General features: G+C 42.2%; 1 protein-coding gene across 1 annotated transcript; it reads right to left on the bottom strand.

The window, feature by feature from the left end:
* Nucleotides 1-186: 186 nt before the first annotated feature.
* Nucleotides 187-12,544, bottom strand: LOC311363333 (troponin T, cardiac muscle-like; the record flags this gene model as incomplete). The annotated part of the gene is made up of 15 exons (XM_084483285.1): nucleotides 187-407; nucleotides 3,795-3,835; nucleotides 4,376-4,466; nucleotides 5,877-5,989; nucleotides 6,270-6,371; nucleotides 7,893-7,970; nucleotides 8,720-8,836; nucleotides 9,187-9,241; nucleotides 9,340-9,361; nucleotides 9,953-9,973; nucleotides 10,475-10,495; nucleotides 10,833-10,859; nucleotides 12,277-12,300; nucleotides 12,405-12,412; nucleotides 12,540-12,544. The coding sequence occupies 15 exons, from the start codon at nucleotides 12,542-12,544 to the stop codon at nucleotides 368-370; spliced, it is 765 nt and encodes a 254-aa protein (XP_084339411.1). The 3' UTR covers nucleotides 187-367.
* Between the last annotated feature and the right edge of the window lie 2,957 nt (nucleotides 12,545-15,501).

Here is a 15,501-nt window from a genome sequence, read left to right as displayed (position 1 = left end):
TCTGTTATTGTCTCTGTGAATGAATATGAATATAATTTCCCTGATGATTAAATGCATTTTTGTTGTTACAACTAGCTATTCATTTATAACAGAAATATATTATTCTGAAACAGAAGCTGAACTGGGGTCCACACTGTCGCACACACAAATAATTAGTTAAAAAGAAAAAAAAAGTGAACCAACACATAAACTCTAATTCAAATTTATTGTGCTTTGTGCCCGAGCAAATTTTAATTTGCGCTGAGGCTGGTTTTGGACTAGTCTACATGAAATGATACCAACAATACAAGAGTAATCCTGTGGTGATTTACTGTCGCCGTCGACGGCCGGGCCCCTGGTCAGCTTCTCCGGCACTAGGGGGTCAGGTCTATCTCAGCCGGCCCTTGGCCTTGCCCCTTCCTTTGGCACTGTGGGGCGAACCAAACACATTCATGGGTAAGAGGACCTCGTCTGAGGCTATTAAAGGTGACACATTATGCCACCAGGTGTGAGTGTGATAAGCCATTACAAGTTTTACCGTTTTGAAAATCAGCCTCTTCTGACATCACTAGGTGGTGTCCACCTAGATGTGTGCTGGATAGATCAGTCTACGAGCCTACCCAGTGGACTGTAGCAAACGTTGCTCATCTATCTGTCGTACATCTAGGTGGACACGCCCACTTGTGATGTCAGAAGAGGTTGATTTTCAAAACGGCTTGTAACGGCTAATCACACTCACACATGGTGGTATAATATGTCACCTTTAACCTTAAAAAAAAATCGATGGTACAATCGTTACTCCTGATCTGGAATACGTACACTATTTAGATTTTATTCGCACAAATGTTGAAAATCTCTCCAGCTCTCTCTACATATCTATCTGTCTATCAAGAGTATCTATACCAATCTATCCATCTATGTAGCTTTATCTATCCATCTACCTATCTATAGTAGCTACGTACAGTATCTATCTTTTTATGGCTCTCTCTGCGTATTTGGTGCAATGTATGTAGGCCTACAACATCACAATCTGTGAATGCATTTCCCCTTCATGAAGGAGTAGTATGTGGAATTAGTGCTTGGTGACAAGATGCAGGGAATGAAGTGAAGGAATGGGATATGCACATGGAGAACTACACAAACATCTCTCACACAGGTCAGGGTTAGATGGTTAGGCGACATTGGTGTCCAATTGGCAGCGGTTGTTTACCTATAAGGTTTATTTAAAGCGTGTTTTTCTATGCACCGTTGGCCTCAACATTTGCCTGCAGTCTAGCTTGACAAAAGGCCCTTGGTTAGAGTGACAGAGTATTAGGACTTACCAGATTTGCATTTCCTTCTGCCACACAGACTGACTGAACTTTTTGTACTTACTTATACTGAAGAATGACGTTTTTTTGGGGGGGAAGAATGAACTTTGAGTAAAAACCGACACTTTTAAAGACATTTTGGGATTTTGAACAGAATTTAAACTAAACATTGAGGAAAGCTTCAAATTTGATTGACATCAAGCAGATTCCACCAGGGGATGGGGTCAGTGCCGTCGCTAACAGAACAGATGAGGGGCTCAGTTTCATAAAGTTAGCTAACTAAGGGAGACCTCGAAGAACAAAGAGTGAGTCACATCGCCGTGGGTGAGGACACAAGCTCCCAGGTGATTGGTTGATTGGATGATTGATGGTTGGTGATGAGAAGAGGGATATGAATGAAGAGAGAAGGATTAAAGAAAATTAAGCAATGAATTAAAGAGGGTGATGAGTTGGCTGAGACTGACGAGATGGAGAAGAGTCAGGAGACACACGATAACAACAAGAAAAAGCGTACTCTTTTAATAGAGTTTAAAAGAAGATTTCCATGCATGATATGAACAAGACCTTGTGTAGTTTTGTTTTCCCCCCATGTTCCGATTTAGGACGTCACCATTGAAACCAAAGCAATAACGAAAGCAAAGGCCTGATGTCTTACTTGCCAGGTACGGTGAACGCGTGGGGTAATGAGATATCTAATAGTGTTGTGTGAAGTGAATACAATATAAGGAGCTGTGTGGAGGAAATGTGTATCTGATAGTTTTGCGCAGAGGTCCTGCTGTGATACTTCCCTGCTCTGTTGTTCACGGTTTATTTTAAAGAAGTAATAACCACATGATGTGTGTACAAGCAGAGGAATTCAAATTCAGATTGCTTTAAGTATCCTCTGGTTAATGTTTTGGTTTCAATCACTCTGCGCAAGGTGATGTAAAATACAATAAATTTATAGTGAAAAAGATAACCTGCAATTTTACACCCCTTTTGATGGTGGTAATTATGCATATCTTGCCTGCATTGGACCTGATATTGTTGGCGTTTTATGCCCTGTTTTGGGTGGCAGGGCTGGGGTGGAAACGGGCCGTATAATGGAAGGTTACCTACAAACATATCAAACACGAGTGTTGATGTTGGTGTCAGGTTGTTACTGAAAACGTGCCTCCATCTTTAAATGTGTCATTGTGTGAAGACTTTGGTGGCGAGGCAATTTAAAACGTAATCACCACAGGACACCGATTTTTTAAGATTGGGAGATAATGAGGCCGAATATGATTGAATAATGGCCTCGTTTCCACCAAGACTGTGGTGTATATTTCCTCTAAAATTCATCTGTCAGCTTTGAACAGGGAAAATAAATCAATAAAATAGAGGCAAGGCTTTTGTCTGGGGGGAGAGAGGTGATGGTGAGTTCTATCTGCTTACCTCTGGTTGTCATGAACGCGAGCCAGGAGCTGATTGATCTGTGAAGGACATATAACAACACAAAGGGACAGCGCTAGACAGGTGAACAACAGAAACATAAAACACACTAAACAACACAACAGAAGGACTCTCCCTAGCCAGACACTGGAAGAAACGGCCCTCACCAGACGAACAACACGATAGTTTGGTAAGTGATTCACCAATTCACTGATTCATCGGCACTCAGCCTTCGACTTCAGCCTTCATGCTTCCAGCTCCAGCGAATCCGTTGAATCCACTGACATTGTTGTACTTGTCGTCAGCACTCATAGACAGTCAAAGTATTTTTCTCTCGTGGCTTCGGCATGACTCTTTTGTACCGACAATAAAAGATGAAAGCTTTTTGTTGGGTTTATTTATTTTTTTCTTCCTCCATTTCAATTCAGAGTTCTTTTTTATTTTTCCACAGTCGTGTTGACTCTTTGTTAAGCTTCACAGGGGGGGCTTTTGGTGGGTGGAAAAAGTTTTCTGAAAAGGTCACATCGACTTTGCGTCAAATGATTCCACCGGAGAGCGGAGTCTTTCCAGTCTTCGTCTTGAACAAAGACCCTCGAAACCCCTCAGAATCCCCTTGTTTCTTTCAATCAGCATGGCTGGAAGCAGACTGCAGATGGCAGGCAGACGGGGTTGCTCCATCTCCAACATTGTCACTGTTCTCATGGCATTTTTACCAGAGTCAGATTCAGCTCCACCATTGCCATAGAAAACCAGAGTAGTCGTATTATCCCGCAGTGAAGGCGACCCACTCGTCTGAGAGGAGCTCTCCTTGCACCTCCGTGGACCGGAAGCAGCCCGCTTTGGCAATAACCCCATCCAAGTCACATTCTTTGAACTGTGATTTCGGAGTGCGACACATACAACACAGACAGGGTTAACGGTATCACCTTATAGTCGTGGGGTCCAGCGAAACCATTGGTCCGTTGTCTCCACAGTGAGTGCTTGCCTGACACTTATAGCAGTAAAAAACAATGATCAAATGAAGCCAAACTCCACACAAGCAGGCGCAAGGCCCAACCCAGCCCCCTTTGGTCATTGGTCTCATGTACTCACAACTTCTGTTGCTCAGAGACTCGGTTCTGAAGCACTTTCATCTGAAAGTTAAGTCATTTTGTTGTTTTGGCGTTTTGTTTTCTGTTTTTGACGCACACAACAGTTTAACCTGGTGACCCTTTCAACCGAAGCAAGCTAGCGATTGTTGATGCTTTGCAGAGACAGTGAGCTAAACACCATTTTCAGATGTTTCTTTTGCACATTCCTGCTACTTTAAACTGGTACGACTGCACCAAGCCGAAACAGCTGTTTCGGTTTGTGGTGTTGTTCCAATGTTTAACGAAAGCAACCTCTTCTGTGGAAGCAACATAATTAGTTACATTTGAAATCAAATAGAACAAAGACCTTGCTTTGACATACTTGTCAGGGTTTTCTGAAAAATGCAAGTTATTGCATCTTCAAACCGTCTTAATCAAAACGACTGAAAAAATATATAATCAATGAATCATTGCCATGAAGACTGTACTTCTGCTGAACATACTAAGTTGGGGCTTTAAATTGTACTTTCTTTTTTTAACTTTAATCTTTTAAGTTCATTGTTTACTTACTTTGTGTAGACTTATGAAAAAATGACAACTCACGTCATATTTCTGTTTCTTCAGCATCTCACACAGGTCAAACTTCTCAGCCTCCAGACCCTTCAGCCACTGCCACAGCTCGCTGGCCTTGGCTCTTTAAAACATAATATAGAATATGTATATATAATAATATCATATACAGAGACAGACCAACACTATCCCTCCACGCTAGCGATCTCCAACCTGGTTCCTGGGTGTAATTGTAAAGATTTCTTCAATCTTTGCTTTGTTATACAAACTAAACAATGTTATGACATAAAATATTCAGATTTATTGAATTAGTGCAATATTATACATGCTAATCCTAGCCAAAGTTAAGACCAGAAATAGATAATCAGCTTCTTCCATTTTAAAAGCCTATGCCACTACAATATTAATAATTACGCTAACTGATAATATGCCGTATAAAGTTGGGCAACACTGCTATACACTACCAGCAATAGGAAGTCATAAAAGCATCAATGCAGCATCAAATTAAACAACATTATCTTCTATCCACCTTATTCCACGACCATTCTATTTCCCAAGATTCATAGTAGCCCGTCGGTTTTCCATTTCCGGTCGAGTGCTGTTTACATAGCGGCTAGCACTTTTGCACCGCTAGCACATATCTTGAAGGCTACGGCAATAGTTTTAAAAGTTATACATTACATTAGGTCAAAATGGCAAGTGGAGCCCGAACTCATCCTCTCACTAAAGTACCACCAGCTACGTATTCTCCCTTCTAACCGGAAATGGGAAACCGGACTGGTCGTCATGGTGGCGCGCATTGTTGCGCCTGGAATAAGGTGGATATCTTCCTATCGACCCCCACTCCCCATGGGAGGAGGGATCCCTCATCTGTCGTCTTAATCGAGGTTCCCCCCCCCCCGGCTGTTGGCAGGGCTTCCCCGTGCGCTTTAGAGGGCTTAGGGGTAGGTGGGCGTTGTTGCATAATGTGTAATGTGAAGCCCTTTTAAACTGGACCTGTGAGGGGGCTGGACAGCTAGAATTGACTTGAATGGATCTGTCCTTCTCACTCTTCAAAAAGCACCTGAGACTCATCTCATCCTGGGAACTGACGTTGTCTCGTATGCATTACTGTGGTGTGGTTGCTTTAGTACTTTAGTAGCACTCACTCCGAGGCACTTGGACTACTAATGAAAAATAAGGAGCTGGCCAGAATCTATATGAAGTAGAAGTCGTAAACTATTCTTTGCTTGTTCTCAGCCTCACCTGGAAGTGTCTTCAGATAAAAGCGGCTACTAAATGAATTAACTTAAATATAATGTAATCATAATAAAACAAAAAAATAGGGATGCAAATAGGACTGCTGGTATATACTTAATTGTATACTATATTGTATACTACACTAACTATAGGCCCTGTCACGTTTTCAAATCCATCCTACACTAAGATCCTCAGTCTCCTTGACATCTCAGACTCACCAATCAAGAGGTCTGATCTAAACAGGAGGGTGGAGCCTATGGCTCTGTTGGTATAGGTAGGGCTCGGCCGGACCTACCTGACTTTATCCTCGTTCAGGTTCTCCATGACCAGCGGCTTCTTGCGGTCGGACAGAATCTTCCTCTTCTTCTCTCTCCCCGTCTGCTTCTTCGCTCCCCTCTTACTGTCCTGCTGGACACGCACGCACGCACGCACGCACGCACGCACGCACGCACGCACGCACGCACGCACGCACGCACGCACGCACGCACAGGCAGATGCTAGGTGGTGTGTATGTTTGTGAGAAGTGTGTGCATAAGGTAGGCAGGGACACATATTTTATGTTACATTCTACCAAACTATATTTGAAAGGAAATCTGTGTCAGTGTGTGTGTGGTGTCTGTGGAGGTGTGTGTGTTTGTTTGTGTGTGTTTTTTTATACATTTGATTGTGTGTGTGTGTGTGTCTGTACCCCGCCGTACTGCACGCTCATGTTGGTCAGAACTTTCTTCTTCTTCAGGTCATCGTCTTGTTTCTTGCGGGCGTCCCCCTGTTCCCGCTTCTCCTTCTCAATCTGTCCATGAGATGACGACATCATCAACATTATCATCGTCATGGTAATAATCATTATCATCATCACCATCATGGTATTAATCATCATCATCGTCATTATCAACTCTATCATCATCATGGTATTAATAATCATAATTATCACTATCCCATCATGGTATTAAAGGTGACGTATTATACCACCAGGTGTGGGTGTGATTAGCCGTTATAAGCCGTTTTGAAAATCTGCCTCTTCTGACATCACAAGTTGGCGTGTCCACCTAGATGTATGACGGATAGATGAGCAACGTTTGCTACAGTCCACACTGGGTCCACGCTGGTAGACCTGATCTATCCTTTCAAAACGGCTTGTAACGTCTAATCACACTCACACCTGGTGGTATAATATGTCACCTTTAAAATAATAATCATCATCATCTTGGTATTAATAATCGTCATGATCACTATCATCATCATGGTATTAATAATCGTAATCATCATATTCATGTTTTCCGATGCCACCTGATTGTCTGTGGTTGGGTGACAGGGTCGCACTTGGTTGAAGTTTATGTAATTAAAATCATCGTGAATATAAACAGCATAAACTGGCGATCACAATAGATCATAAATAAAGTCATAAATAAAGTGAAATAGCAACGTTTCCAGTGTTTGCATCACTCTGTCTCTGATGATGTGCCGTCCAAATCAAAGGCAGGTCCTTGTAAGTCAAACTAGAAGGCTGCAATATGTTTTTTTTTTTTAGAACTCTGCACAAGAAAAATAACAAGTAGGTTCAGCGCCATAGTGTTGTTGGGCTCCTGCTGATGTGAGGACTCTGGCAGGGCTGTGACGTGTGTGTGTGTGTGTGTGTGTGTGTGTGTGTGTGTGTGTGTGTGTGTGTGTGTGTGTGTGTGTGTGTGTGTGTGTGTGTGTGTGTGTGTTAAAGTGTCTTTTTAAATTGTACCTTTATTTTTATTGTTTTTCTCTCAGTAAGAGAGAGAGACAACACACACACACACACACCCTCTGTGTGTGTGTGTGTGTGTGTGCGTGCGTGCGTGTGCGTGTGTGTGTGTGTGTGTGTGTGTGTGTGTGTGTGTGTGTGTGTGTGTGCGCGTGCGTGTTAGAGTGTTAAAGTGTCTTTTTTAATTGTACCTTTATTTTTATTGTTTTTCTCTCAGTAAGAGAGAGAGACAACACACACACACACACACACCCTCTGTGTGTGTGTGTGAGTGTGTTAGAGTGAGAGTGTCTTATTTAATTGTATTTTTATTTTTACTGTTTTCTCTGAGAGAGAAAAACACTCCTACACACACTCACCCTGTGTGTGTGTGTGTGTGTGTGTGTGTGTGTGTGTGTGTGTGTGTGTGTGTGTGTGTGTGTTTGAGAGGACTTTCATTTAATTGTACCTTTATTTCTCCTGCGTGTGTGTGCGCCTGTTTGTGTGTGTGTGTGCCTGTGTCTGTCTGTCTCTCTGTCTCTCTGTCTGTGTGTGTGTGTGTGTGCGTGTGCGTGCGTGCGTGCGTGCGTGCGTGCGACTCACAGCGAGGCGGATCTGCCGCTCCTTCTCCTGCTCAGTGCGGACCCTCTGCTGCTCCGCCCGCTCAGTACGCCGGTTCTCCTGCTCACACACACACACACACACACACACACACACACACACACACACACACACACAGAACAAACACACACATACAGACACACACACACACACACACACACACACACAACATGACAGATCCACAAAGAGACACAAAGAGTGAGTGAGAGAAGCACCAACAGGACTAACAGGCCTCTGTCCTTGTGAACCAGCAATCTGCGGATTGTTCCAGAAAGACGGTGACTTCATACTGTTCTGTTGAGGAGAATTGTGTGTGTGTGTGTGCGTGTTTGTGTTTCTGTACTATTGTGTTGACGAGTGTCGCGGGTGCGTGTGCCTGTCCGTGTTTGTACTATTCTGTTGACGAGAGCTGTGTGGTGTGTGTTTGTACTATTCTGGTGAGGAGAGTTGCGTTTGTGTGTTTGTTCTGTTGATGAGAGTTGTCTGTGTGTGTACGTGTGTGTGTGTGTGTGTGTGTTATTGTACTATTCAACTGATGAAGAGTTGTGTTTGTGTTCACACTTTTCTGTTGACAAGAATCGTGTGTGTGTTTGTGAGTGTTCAGACAATTTCGTTGACAGCTCTCGCATGTGTGTGCGTTTGTACTATTCTGTTGACGAGTCCTGTGTGTGTGTGTGTGTGTGTGTGTGTGCGTCTGTCTGAGTGTATGCGTGTGTGTTTGTTTGTGTGTCTGTGTATGCGTGTGTGTCTGCGTCTTTCAGGTGTGTGTGTTTCTGAGTCTGTTTGTGTGTGTCTGTGTGTCTGCGTACTATTCTGTGGACCAGAGTCACCAGCTCCTCCTCCTCTCTCTTCCTCTGGATGAAGTGAGCGTCAATCAGAGACTGCAGCTCCCCCAGATCCTTCTCCAGCCGCTTCCTGTGGATGTCCTGGTGGACATACACACACACAAACACACACACACACACACACACACACACACACACACACACACACACACACACACACACACACACAGACAGACAGACAGACAGACAGACAGACAGACAGACAGACAGACAGACAGACAGACAGACAGACAGACAGACAGACAGACAGACAGACAGACAGACAGACAGACAGACAGACAGACAGAACGAACACACACACACACGTTCAACAGTGACCTCACGCCCTTGGAGATATTCAGCGTATTGTACTGGATGGTATTTCAAATGTCAACGGGTCCACATCATCATTACGCTGACGTCTGCTGCCCTGAACCTCAGAAGAAACTCACGTCAAAGTCCACTTTGTCTCCGTCCGACGGCTTGGGAGCCGTGATGTTTGGGAACCTAAGAAGGGAATCACGTTGATCCTTTAGCTTCATTTGAGTTATTTTTTTGGTTGTGTTGGATTTTGATGTCAGGTTGATGAATGACAAAAGACTTACTTTACTTTGGGTCTTACATCATCTGCTTATAATTATATGAAATGAATCAAATGATATAGTCAAAATGAATACAGAAAAAATACTTTGAAACCAAAAAACTTTTTTTGGTTTAAATGTAATATATATATATATATATTTATATAAATATTTTGGAGGTGGGGTATTGATTTCAGAATGAATGCATAAATTATTTTAGGTTGCACGCTCACCTTGGCTTTCTTTTGAGTTAAACCACCGCAGTTAGACAAAACAATTAAAAAATACACAGAAAAACAATACATAAATAAATGAGTATACAAATGCAGACACACACACACACACACACAAACTGTTTTTATTTACACCCAACAAGCCATAATGAGGAGGAAGAGGAAATAGATCATTCTCACTGTTTTTATCACTGTGACGCTTGCACACACGCATGCACACACACGCAAACAAACACACACATAAAACTGGATAAAACTGGTTCAAATAGTATGTGAAATGAAATGGATCAAATCTACTCATGAAAAGGAAGGCGACATATTAATGTATGACATTCACTTTGTGTATTCTGTGTTATTGGATAAACATTCTGCAGCGGAATATAGTTAATAATAAATAAAGTTACCTTCTTCTGCAGCAAAAGGCTCTAAAAGGTACAATGTAAAATGAGAAATGAAAGATAAAAAAAGATTAGTTAAGGCCATTTAAAATCTGTTGATACTTCTAAGTTAAATTCTAAATTCACTTGAATTCTGGCTTTCATTGTGAAATAATCCAATTACAGAAAACATTTATTTGAACATTCTCAATAGCTAAATGCATGTATTTATCTTGCCCTAGTTCAAAAGCATCGCTAGGAACCTTGAAGGTCTCAAAAAACACACACTAAAAAGGAGCCGATGCAATACCTTTGTCTGAGTACATCAAAGTTCCTCAAACAAATGTCAGCGGGTGGATATTTAATTTGGTAGTGAAACTCCCACCAATGTTATCAAGCCAGAGCTGGGGGGGGGGGGGAGGGAGGGTGGGGAGGAGGGGGTGAGAGTGGCGCACACTGAATGCTGAAAAGGAGCAAAGCCGGTATTGACAGAAGTAGACGCTTAAAAGCAGTTAAATGACAGCTGATGAAAGCCATGGAAACAGTTACCTTGAACTGCAGTCGGTGGTTCTGTTTGGGATGGAAAGTTGGGATTTTTTTCCACAGTGAAGTTAGAAACTAGAAATGGCTTTGATGGACTAAAGATGGGAATACTTATATACCAAGCTTTAATAGGGTTGCCATGAAATGTGGAGCCTGTTAATATGCATCTTTCCACACATGAAAGCATATAGTGTTTTGTATGCTTTGCATGTATAAATACATACAAGCCTCTATGTATTCATAGAGTCTACTATGTAATGACATTACATTAATAAAAAATATCAAATATCCAAATATCCAAATATAACTAATAACAACTAGAATGGGGAGAATTACGAAAATTAGGAAATATGGGAACCGTTACCTTCAACTTCAAGTGGCACCTCCTCATCTACAACAGAGTAAAGGACATTTGAAAATAACCAGCCTATATAGCACATTATATATATATAGACACACATGCATGTATGTATACATGGCTCTAAAAGATGGATGGCATCGTTCATGAGGCGCCTCGAGGCGAGACTATTTGGCCAATTAAGGACACCTTGATAAAGTGACGAAGGAGGACAAAGCCCTGCCGTTATCTGACACGCCAATTCAACACCGCAACAAAGCCCAGAGCAGCAAGACGTTTCCCATTAAAACCCCACACACACATCATTCATATCATAACATGTCATTTCCGTTTGTTTTGCGGACACGTTAGTTAGATTGTCTCGATAAGCAGGCGTAGGCCTGCTTATCGAGACAATGAAACGGAAATTATATATACATTTTTAATATATATATATATATATATATATATATATATATATATATATATATATATATATAAAGGTGGTACAATTAAAGGTACAATTAAATAAAAGTCCTCTCACATACACACACAGGGGGAGAGTGTGTTGTCTCTCTCTGAGAAAACAGTAAAAATAAAGATACAATTATGCTTTTGCTGTGCAGCAAAAGCATCCAGTCACCTTCTAAAGTCAGTAATGAATCTGAAACACTGTTCAAACAGGACGGGAGGCTCTGCGTGATATTGAATGCAAATCCCTTCCACGGTACGCTGAACACCGGAAGCAGAAACTAGTTTACGGAACTAATCCTCACGCGGCCAAACAGCGGGATTATAAAGTACACGGTTGTTTACCGTTCGACAATAAACTGTTTAAAACTAATGGGTTTAAAACTCACTGTTCAGAGGACGACAAAGTACAGCACTGTATGAATGTCGTTAGCCGCGTTGCTATGCTATTTGAGGTGAGGTGTCAAAGATATGGTCCGAAATGAGGTACATTTCCTGCTATCTCTGCCATTTCACTACATTGAATGTGAAGTTCAATACATTTCTAACATCTCCACAATTTCTCAGGAGTGCTTTGACACTCATGAGGAATTATTATTTCATTAAGGTCAGATAACGACTTGTGTTACATTCAGGCTAAATATATATTTTAATTAATGTGTTAATGAAGGTTAGTAACTAGTGTAACTCCTTCACACAAGCGGACCACACCATATTTCGGCGTAACACCTTGTTAGAACTCAACAGCGTTTTTCATATGTGTGGCCTATAGACAAGAACACATCACATTTTCCGATCCGATTTGTGGCTGAGAGACAATGTTTTAGCATGACATGTATCAAACAAATAACCCAAAACACCGAAATACACAAATCTCTGTTGTACCTCCTGTCAACATGATTTCTCACTTAAAAAACAACCGAGTTTAGAAGTACACAGGGAACCCTGACACAGAGACGGTCTACAGTTTTAAGGAGCCATGCGAGAGAAGCCTTTTTACCTGCTTCCTGCTCTGGTTCCACCTCTGAGGAGACAAAAATCCGGTCATAGAAGTATTAAGTCTTCAGTGAACCTCGCGGGACAGTGATTGACTGCAACGGGTTTTGACAATTTATTTTTCACTCCTACCTTCTTCCCTGGAACATACACAAACACAAACACAGACACAAACAGAAACAAACACACAGACACAGACAGAAGAGATATGGAAATGTGTTACAGTTGATTTAAGAGTGAATGGATTATCCTGAAGTAGGCCTCCGCCTCATCACTTACTCGGCCCCCTCCACCTCCACCTCTACGACTTCCTCCACCTCCTCGGTCTCCTCCACCACCTCGGTCGTCTCTCCTTCAGACATCTTGGATTTTCTGTTACCAGAGTTTCATCATGATGGGGAAAAAAAAAAATGCTTAAAGAAAGAAACCATCTTTTGTGAAGGTCAATTGAAACTTGAGCTAAATCTATGCTTTATTTTTTACCTGTGTTTTGATGGGACCCTTGGACTGACACACACACACACACACACACACACACACACACACACACACACACACACACACACACACACACACACACACACACACACACACACACACACACACACACACACACACACACACACTTTATGACCCCCATCCTTAAACAATCACCATGACGATAAAAGCAACAGGGTTTCCAAATACAGCCTGCCTAATCCACAAGATATCTCCTTGGCCGAGAGTGAGAAAGCAGAGGACGTAAAGAGAGAGAGAGCATTAGAGAGAGAGAGAGAGAGAGAGAGAGAGAGAGAGAGAGAGAGAGAGAGAGAGAGAGAGAGAGAAATCATATCTCCCATGTTCCTCGTAATGTTGAACAAGTTGAATAATGTGCACCGATGCCTGAAAGAGGTCATCAATAGTTTGCTTTAATAATTCGCCAACAACGGAAAACTGAATAACATATTTAATGTGATTAAATGTTTTTTATGGGGATGAATTGGTTTTTCATTTCTAGGCGTGGTACATAACAGAAGCCGTTAGTTTAGAGGTGTATAATGTAAACGTTATCGCCGAGCCCCCCCCACCCCCCCCCCCCCCCCCCAGACCAGCCCTTGAAACAACCTCTGGCACTGCTGCCCATTATCTGCAGTCACAAAGTCACAAGACAATGTGTCAAGGTGATGTACACACACACACACACACACACACACACACACTCAGGAGAACCTTGATGTCATTAAAAAAAACATCTAAATATACACCCTGACCATCATGATGAGCATACACCAAACACGCACACACTCACACACTCACACAACACCATGTCCACCATGTTTTTCCATTAGCTAATAAATCACAGGATCGGCGGCTCCAAACAGCCATGGGCGGGCTGATATTTGGGTGCGAGTGCGGCTCTATTTTTAAAGAACTGTAGAACACTGTGTGGGTGGGGGGGCGGATTGAACAGGTGCAGAGAGAGAGAGAGAGAGAGAGAGAGAGAGAGAGAGAGAGAGAGAGAGAGAGAGAGAGAGAGAGAGAGAGAGAGAGAGAGAGAGAGAGAGAGAGAGAGAGAGAGAGGGAGAGAGAGCGAGCGCTAGAGAGCTAGAGAGAGATAGAACTAGAGAGATGGAGGGAGAGAGCTAGAGAGGGAGAGTGCTATAGAGAGGTAGAGAGAGAGAGGGAGATGGAGAGGTAGAGAGAGTGAGAATGCTAGGGTTAGCGAGAGAGAGGGAGTGCCAATTCACTAGTTTATATCAGCATCAGTTCAGTTTTTAGCATCACACTCATTAAAATGTGTTTCTTATTTTTGGTTGTTGTTTCGTGGCTTGAATGTCATATACAGTGCATTTCTCCTCCGGAAAAAGTATATAGTCTTAGAAATAACTTTTATTAAGGTTATAAACTAGGCTACAGCTCATATTTATAAAGTATGTGTATAAAGAACATCTTTCATGTATAAAGGTACATATAAATACATATGTTTAACATATACATTATGCATAATGCACGTTTTATATGTATCATATGTATAAAGTTTACATCATGTATAAGGTTCACTTATAGGCTTTGTCTAAATACATATTATCTTAAATGTCAATTAGTAATATATGTAAAAAGTACATATGGTTGAATTACATCTTATTTGATGGATACATTTCCCTATTGGTTTTAAATGAAGAGACATGAAATGTTCACATTGTCTCTGGTGGTTTTTGTCTTAACATTATCACAGAGAGAAGTGTTTCCCTGTACTTTGTGTACGGTCTCTTTCACCTTCCTGATATTAAAACCAAACATCTGCACATTCGATTCACACACGTCACCTTTTGGAGTGTTTTATTCCTTACGGTTTAGGACCGTTGGAAAAATGCATGTTGGACTGAGTTAGTGAAATGGAATCACTATAAATGACCTCAAATGCACGGACTGTAGCACAGAAACCCAAAGAGAGAGGAGGGAGGAGGGAGACAGAGAGAGAGAGACAAAGTGAAAGCGGTGTCAGAGATAGAGAGAGAAAGAGACAAAGAGAGGCAAAGAGAAAGAGAGGGGCCAGAGACAGAGACGGAGAGAGAGAGAGAGAGAGAGACAGAAACCAAAACTCGCTCTGAGTGTGAACGGCATCATCTGCTTCTTAAACTCCATCTGGGTGAAAAAAGTATGAAATGGAAATCCAGGGAGAATTCCCCGGCTGCAGCGGGAGCCTGTGGTATGAACACACGTATTGGCTTTTAATGTGTGCGGCCGGTCTCCCGTCTGGCTGAATCAGTGGAACAGCAACTCTCTCTCTCTCAACAGCAGCAGTGGAGGAATGTAGCGACTCCTGCTGCCAGCATTAGTCTGTAATAAAGGCAAAGCCCCAAAGCACGCCACAAACTACACCAACCTGGGGCTCCTAAGGGCCAAGCTAAGCAGCACTCCCCACGCTTTTTTTACTCCCTACAACGACCACACGCGACATACAATGGACTGACTGTAAACGCCTGGAAATCAAATCAGAAGGCGTCCATTCCTGAGTGTCCTTCCTCCCCAGGCAGGAGTCTCGAGAAGATTGCAGATTTGCATTCATGTATTTTCCTATTTGTTCGACTCCTCGAGTCACACCTCGTGCGTGGTTTCGTCAAGGGAAACAACCAACGGGTCTAATTTAATTGACTTCAATTAATTCCTCCTCTTCTGACTAGCGTGACACTACAACACACAAGCAAGAAGAACAAACACAGGGAAATGTCATGCGGGATCTAGCAGT

This window comes from Micromesistius poutassou (genome assembly GCF_964030765.1).
Source record: "Micromesistius poutassou genome assembly, chromosome: 18".
NCBI classification, from domain to species: Eukaryota; Metazoa; Chordata; class Actinopteri; order Gadiformes; family Gadidae; genus Micromesistius; species Micromesistius poutassou.
The sequence above is the reverse complement of the archived record's forward strand: the minus strand, read 5'-3'. Positions and strand labels throughout refer to the sequence as shown.